The 7461-nt window shown below is 45.9% G+C and overlaps 1 protein-coding gene across 1 annotated transcript in view; it reads left to right on the top strand.

The window, feature by feature from the left end:
• The window catches only part of EWSR1 (EWS RNA binding protein 1), a 46089-nt gene extending 38644 nt beyond the window's left edge, over nt 1-7445 (top strand). The window contains exons 13-17 of the mRNA XM_017855530.1: nt 4553-4684; nt 5729-5891; nt 6233-6330; nt 6601-6853; nt 7052-7445. Of these exons, the coding sequence (XP_017711019.1) occupies nt 4553-4684; nt 5729-5891; nt 6233-6330; nt 6601-6853; nt 7052-7091 (686 nt within the window). The 3' untranslated portion in view covers nt 7092-7445. The remainder of the gene's footprint in view (nt 1-4552; nt 4685-5728; nt 5892-6232; nt 6331-6600; nt 6854-7051) is intronic.
• Nucleotides 7446-7461: the final 16 nt, after the last annotated feature.

Raw genomic sequence — 7461 nt, 5'->3', positions numbered from 1 at the left:
CCTCGCCCGGCTAGTTTTTTGTATTTTTTAGTAGAGATGGGGTTTCACCGTGTTAGCCAGGATGGTCTCGATCTCCTGACCTCGTGATCCGCCCGTCTCTGCCTCCCAAAGTGCTGGGATTACAGGCTTGAGCCACCGCGCCCGGCCTTTATGCTAATTCTTAATAGCTAGTAATGCAGATTTTTCTTCGGGTATTTTGACTGTTTTTCAGTTCTTGCTCTTCTGTATTAATTTTTGAGTTAGTTTATGAACCCCATAAACTTCAAAATTTTAAAACCCCAATTGGATGTTTACTAAATTTATGAAGTAATTTCAGGAGAATTTACATTTTTGTAATACTGAGATCTTTTTTTCCCATAAAAATTCTATTTCCCCGTTTATTTACTTACTTATTTATCGAGACAAAGTCTCGCTGTGTCACCAGGCTGGAGTGCAGTGGCGCGATCTCAGCTCCCTGCAGACTCTGACTCCTGGGTTCAAGCGATTGTCCTGCCTCAGCCTCCTGAGTAGCTGGGATTACAGGCACCTGCCACCATGCCCGGCTAAGTTTTGTATTTTTAGTAGAGACGGGGTTTCACCATGTTTTTCAAGGCTGGTCTTGAACTCCTGACCTCAGGTGATCTGCTGCCTCAACTCCCAAAGTTTTGTGATTACAGACGTGAGCCAGCACGCCCGGCCTATCCCTATTTATTTTATTATTTATTTTATTTTACTTTGAGACAGAGTCTCACTCCTTCACTCAGGCTGGATTGCAGTGGCGCAGTCTCGGCTCACTGTAACCTTTGCCTCCCGGGTCTCCTTGCCTCAACTTCTCGAGTAGCTGGAATTACAGGCTCCTACCACCACCCCTGGCTAATTTTTGTAAGTAGAGATGGGATTTCACCATGTTGGCCAGGCTGGTCTTGAACTCCTGACCTCATGTGATCTGCCCACCTCGGCCTCCCAAAGTGCTGGGATTACAGGTGTGAGCCACCATGCCCAGCCTATTTAGATCTTCAGTAAAGACTATCAATTTCTGTAAAGGTCTTGCAAATTTTACTAGTTTTACTTCTAGTTTCGTTTATTTTCAAGTTGCTGTGGTTAATGGTCTTCGTTAAATGACACTTTTCTGGTTATTACTGCTGTGTAGAAATACAGTTGATTTTGGGCGGGTGCGGTGGCTCATGCCTGTAATCCTGGCACTTTGGGAGGCCGAGGTGGGCATATCACGAGGTCAAGAGATCGAGACCATCCTGGCCAACATGGTGAAACCCTGTCTCTCCTAAAAATAGAGAAATTAGTTGGGTGTGGTGACACACGCCTGTTCAGCTAATCGGGAGTCTGAGGCAGGAGAATCGCTTGATCCCAGGATGCAGAGGTTGCAGTCAGCTGACATGATGCCACTGCACTCCAGCCTGGAGACAGAGCAAGACTCCGTCTCAAAAAAAAAAAAAAAAAAGAAATACAGTTGATTTTAGTAAATCTTATATAAGGCAATTTCTCCCTACTTGTAGTTGTTTGTGCACAGATAACACACACATCTCAAAAGTAAAATGCTCTTAGTGTCTGCTGTCATAGTCTACCCTATGCAAGACTTCTTTTGTTTTTTTCTTTTGAAATGGAGCCTCACTCTGTCGCCCAGGCTGGAATGCAGTGGCTCAATTTCAGCTCACGGCAACCTCCGCCTCCTGGGTTCAAGCCTCGAGCCTCTTGAGTAGCTGGGATTACAGGCGTGAGCATATTAAAAGACTGCTTTTAATATGTATATAATATGTAGTTTTCCAGGAATGTGGAGTTTATCCTGGTTAAGAAACTTAGTATTTACCGTCAAAATTTTGGAAGTAAAGATGTTAAAATAGATTTCCAAGCTGGGTACAGTGGCTCACAGGTGTAATTCCAGCACTTTGAGAGGTCAAGGCAGGAGGATCCCAAGGACTGCTTGAGCCCAGGAGTTTGAAACCAGCCTGGACAACAGAGTGAGATTCTGTCTCATAAAAAAGAAAAAAATGCATTTCCACATTATTTATACCACCGTTTTGCCATGTTTTCGTTTCAGTCTTTAGGTATCATGTTCTTTTTTTTAAGTCAGAGGTATCAATATATATATATCCTGTTGTAATCTTTTTTAAGCCCTATAATTAGATTGCTATCACATGTTACTGGATATATATAAACAATTACAGACTCAACTGATCGTATGCATATTTAATGCAAAAAAGTACACATGAAGATTCTTACACAAGGTGGCTCCTGAATTCAAGTCAGCCACATCTGATACTCAGCTGAAAGACTAGTCATCTCTTCTAACTGGAGGAAGTAGTGGCTGTGTTAGACTAACCAAGAATCACTGTAGTTCACTCACAGCCTGTGCACTATACTTCATGGTTTTGTTTTTTTTTTTNGCAAATCACATTCTTTCAAAATCTCATTGTTGTGATGCATTTAGCCCAGAGGACGTTTTCACAACTGATGTAGAAAGTTATTAAAGTATAATTGTCCTAAAAAGAGAAATTTTAAAACTATAGTATTTCAACCTTGAAAACTTTAGTATCATTTATAAGTTATTAGATTAATCTTTTTAAAATTTTGTTATTACTTTAAAAAATTTTTTTGGATACGTAGAAGGTATATATATTCATAGCATACATGAGATATTTTGATACAGGCATGCAATGTGAAATAAGCACATGATGGAGAATAAGGTGTCCATCCCCTCAAACATTTATCCTTTGAGTTACAGACAATCCAGTTACATTCTTTCCGTTATTTTAAAATATACAAGTAAGTTATTATTGACTATACTCACCCTATTGTGCTGTGAAATAGTAGGTCTTATTCATTCATTCTTTTTTTTTGTACCCATTCACCATCCCCACCCTCCCCTCCCTGAACTCCTCATGACTCTTTCCAGAGTCTGGTAACCGTCCTACTCTCTATGTCCATAAGTTCAATTTGTTTTGTTTTGTTTTGTTGTTGTTGTTGTTGTTGTTGTTGTTTTTTTTGAGACGGAGTCTCGCTCTGTCGCCCAGGCTGGAGTGCAGTGGCCGGATCTCAGCTCACTGCAAGCTCCGCCTCCCGGGTTTACGCCATTCTCCTGCCTCAGCCTCCCAAGTAGCTGGGACTACAGACGCCCGCCACCTCGCCTGGCTAGTTTTTTTTTGTATTTTTTTAGTAGAGACGGGGTTTCACCGTGTTAGCCAGGATGGTCTCAATCTCCTGACCTCATGATCCGCCCGTCTCAGCCTCCCAAAGTGCTGGGATTACAGGCTTGAGCCACCGCGCCCGGCCTGGAGATCCCTTTATTTTCAGGCTTTAGTATTACAAATCAACCTTGCTTAAAGTGGCAAACACTTCTCTAAGCACAGATTATCAGAAGGTACAGAAAACCCTTCTAAAGAACATCTTAGCCAGTGTACATTTGCATATAGATAAATATATATATTTAAATAAGGCCTTGACATTAATGCTGGGATTTCACTTCAGACAAAACCAACTTGAAAGCATTGAACGACTTGGCCAGGTCAGTGGCTCGCACCTGTAATCCCAGCACTTTGGGAGGCCAATGTAGGTGCATCCCCTGAATCCAGGGGCTTGAGACCAGCCTGGGGAACGTGGCACAACCCTGTCTCTACAAAAAATACAAAAATTAGCCAGGTGTTGTGGCGCACTCCTATACCTATAGTCCCAGCTACTCAGGAGGCTGAGGTGGGAGGATCACTTGAGCCCGGGGAGTTTGAAGCTGCAGTGAACTGAGATTGCACCACTGCACTCTAGCCTGGACAACAGCAAGACTCTTGTCTCAAAGAAAGTGTCAAATAACAAGTCCTGGTTCTGTTTTCTTCGCCATGCAATCAGCTTCCCACCAGCTTATTTTCCTCCTTATGGTAGACAGTATTTTTTTGCTTGTGTTTTTGATATTTTGAGCCAGTCTCACTTTGTCACTCGGCTGAAGTGCAGTGGCACAAGCAGTCTCAGCTTACTGCAGCCTCCGCCTCCCAGGTTCAAGTGAATCTTGTGCCTCAGCCACTCAAGTAGCTGCTGGACTATAGGCGCATGTCACCCCGCCCAGCTAACTTTTGTATTTTTTAGTAGAGATGGGGTTTCACCATGTTGGCCAGGCTGCAGAGAGGTTTTTAAGTATATTTAAGTGTATGGCCTTTTTCTGGCCAGGCACGATGGCTCTTGCCTATAATCCTACCACTTTAGGAGGTCAAGGCAGGAGGATTGCTTGAACCAAGGAGTTCATCACCAGCCTGGGCAACCTAGCGAGAGACTGCCTCTACAAAACATTTTGTAAAATTATCCGGGCATGGTGATGCATGCCTGTAGTCCTAGCTACTTTGGAGGATTGCTTGAGCCTGTGAGATTGAAGCTGCAGTGAGCCTTGCCACTGCACTCCAGCCTGGGCAACAGAGTGAGACCACCATCTCAAAAAAGCCTTTTTCTGGCCTTGTCAGTAAAGATCTTAGAGAAGATTACAGGAGGGGCAGACCTAATGCATCTGGGAGTGGTCATTTGATGATGTGGAGTTGGTGAACAGGGAATATAGGGGAGTAATTGATGTTTTGTTGTCTTATTCCAGGGAAAGATTTTCAAGGGAGCAAACTTAAAGTCTCTCTTGCTCGGAAGAAGCCTCCAATGAACAGTATGAGGGGGGGTATGCCACCCCGTGAGGGCAGAGGGATGCCACCACCACTCCGCGGAGGTACTTTCTCTGATCTCCTATGTTGCATTAAAAGGTTTTCAATATACTCCCTACCCTTGAGAAACTTGATTACTAGAGTGAAGAAATATAAAATTGTGTGTAGAGTCAATACTTTGAACGTTTGTGGGCGTAAAAGGAAGAGGAGAAGAACATGGGAGGCTGGAAGCCACACTGCCTGTCAACTCCAGACTGCCATTTATTTGGCTTTGGTTGTGTCTGTATAGACATGCCTGCTTCTTATAGAATTGTGGGAGTTTGGCCGGGTGTGGTGGCTCATGCCTGTAATTCCACCACTTTGGGAGGCCGAGGCGGGCGGATCGCCTGAGGTCAGGAGTTTGAGACCACCCTGGCCAACATGGTGAAACTCTACTAAAAATAGAAAAATTAGCCAGGCATGTTGGTGCATGCCTGTAGTCCCAGCTACTTGGGAGACTGAGGCAGGAGAATTGCTTGAATCTGGGAGGTGGAGGTTGCAGTGAGCCAAGATCTTGTTCCACTGCACTCCAGCCTGGGCGACAGAGCAAGACTCCATCTCAAAAAAAAAAAAAAAAAAAAGGCCGGGCACGGTGGCTCAAGCCTGTAATCCCAGCACTTTGGGAGGCCAAGGCGGGCAGATCACAAGGTCAAGAGATCGAGACCATCCTGGCTAACACAGTGAAATCCCATCTGTATTAAAAATAGAAAAATTAGCCGGGCGTGATGGTGGGCGCCTGTAGTCCCAGCTACTCGGGAGGCTGAGACAGGAGAATGGCATGAACCTGGGAGACGGAGCTTGCAGTGAGCTGAGATTGCGCCACTGCACTCCAGCCTGGGTGACAGAGCCAGACTCTGTCTCAAAAAAAAAAAAGAATTGGAGCTGTTTCCTGTAGAGGACGTGGAACACGCTCCTCACAGGGAAGGGGCTGATGCCTGAGCCACACAGAAACATATGGGACGGGTGATGGGGAAATGACAACAGTGGTATATGTGGGGTTACTTAGTGATTTTTATTTCCCATAGCAAATCTGGTGCTACAGAGAAATGATTTGCTGTTTCTTGTTGTAGGTCCAGGAGGCCCAGGAGGTCCTGGGGGACCCATGGGTCGCATGGGAGGCCGTGGAGGAGATAGAGGAGGCTTTCCTCCAAGAGGACCCCGGGGTTCCCGAGGGAACCCCTCCGGAGGAGGAAACGTCCAGCACCGAGCTGGAGACTGGCAGTGTCCCAATCCGTATGTACTTGTCTTGGCAAATTGATACCCTACGAGTGAAGCCACCCTTCCCTCACCCCATCCCCACTCTAGAGCAGATGGCTCTGTCTAGAGGAACAGAATGATGACCCTGATGGCTGGTTAGGGGCACTAGTCAGCCATTCCCTGGATGCTTCAGAGCCTTCTGAAGATTGATTTGACCTGTGTTGTGGCCGCACTGCTGCCTTAGGCTGTGCCCTAAAACCTGGGTGTACATAGATCCTGATAGTGTGTACCTGTTCACACACCACCTTTCCTTGTTTATCTTCCTTAGTTCAATTGGTGATTTCTGCTGTGATGTAATTTGATGTAATTGTATGCAGGGGTTGTGGAAACCAGAACTTCGCCTGGAGAACAGAGTGCAACCAGTGTAAGGCCCCAAAGCCTGAAGGCTTCCTCCCGCCACCCTTCCCACCCCCGGGTAGGTGCAGGTTTCATGAGTGTTCCCTCAGCTTCCTGATGCTAAATGTCTTTTCTTATCTGTGGGGCTTGGTAAACTGCAGCTGCCGTCTGCTTAAGAACCTTGAGTTGTCGTCCTGTCGTCATTTCTAAATTGTCAGCCTGATGCTGAGATTGAGTGAAGTGTCTGGTTTGTTTCTGCGGTGAGAGAAGGAAGCAGAGCAGCTTCCAGTGTCCACAGGGCCTCTGCAGCCACCCACTGACTGCTTTCGCCCTGCTCTTCTCACCTTAGGTGGTGATCGTGGCAGAGGTGGCCCTGGTGGCATGCGGGGAGGAAGAGGTGGCCTCATGGATCGTGGTGGTCCTGGTGGAATGTTCAGAGGTGGCCGTGGTGGAGACAGAGGTGGCTTCCGTGGTGGCCGGGGCATGGACCGAGGTGGCTTTGGTGGAGGAAGACGAGGTGGCCCTGGGGGGCCCCCTGGACCTTTGATGGAACAGATGGGAGGAAGAAGAGGAGGACGTGGAGGACCTGGAAAAATGGATAAGTAAGTGCTGGTGAAAAGCAGCTGTGGGCCACCAGGCACAGTGAGAGGACAGCCCCTCCCAGCTTGGTTGGAGCAAGTTCCCATGGCGCTAGGAAGCTTGTGCCAGTGCTTGGGAGGAGTCAGGAAGGCACCTGGGGCCTCTGGAAGGGCTTCCTCACCCCTCCCCATTCTAACCAAAGAGCCCTCTTTGCCTTGCAGAGGCGAGCACCGTCAGGAGCGCAGAGATCGGCCCTACTAGATGCAGAGACCCCGCAGAGCTGCATTGACTACCAGATTTATTTTTTAAACCAGAAAATGTTTTAAATTTATAATTCCATATTTATAATGTTGGCCACAACATTATGATTATTCCTTGTCTGTACTTTAGTATTTTTCACCATTTGTGAAGAAACATTAAAACAAGTTAAATGGTAGTGTGCGGAGTTTTTTTTCCTTCTTTTAAAAATGGTTGTTTAACTAAGACTTTAACAATGGGAACCCCTTGTGAGCATGCTCAGTATCATTGTGGAGAACCAAGAGGGCCTCTAACTGTAACAATGTTCATGGTTGTGATTTTTTTTTTTTTTTAAATAAAATTCAAAATGTTTATAAACAGTTATCCTTCTCGG

The sequence above is a fragment of the Rhinopithecus bieti genome, unplaced genomic scaffold, assembly GCF_001698545.2.
Source record: "Rhinopithecus bieti isolate Rb0 unplaced genomic scaffold, ASM169854v2 scaffold_36959, whole genome shotgun sequence".
Classification (NCBI taxonomy): domain Eukaryota; kingdom Metazoa; phylum Chordata; class Mammalia; order Primates; family Cercopithecidae; genus Rhinopithecus; species Rhinopithecus bieti.
This window is presented reverse-complemented; position numbering and strand designations above follow the sequence as displayed.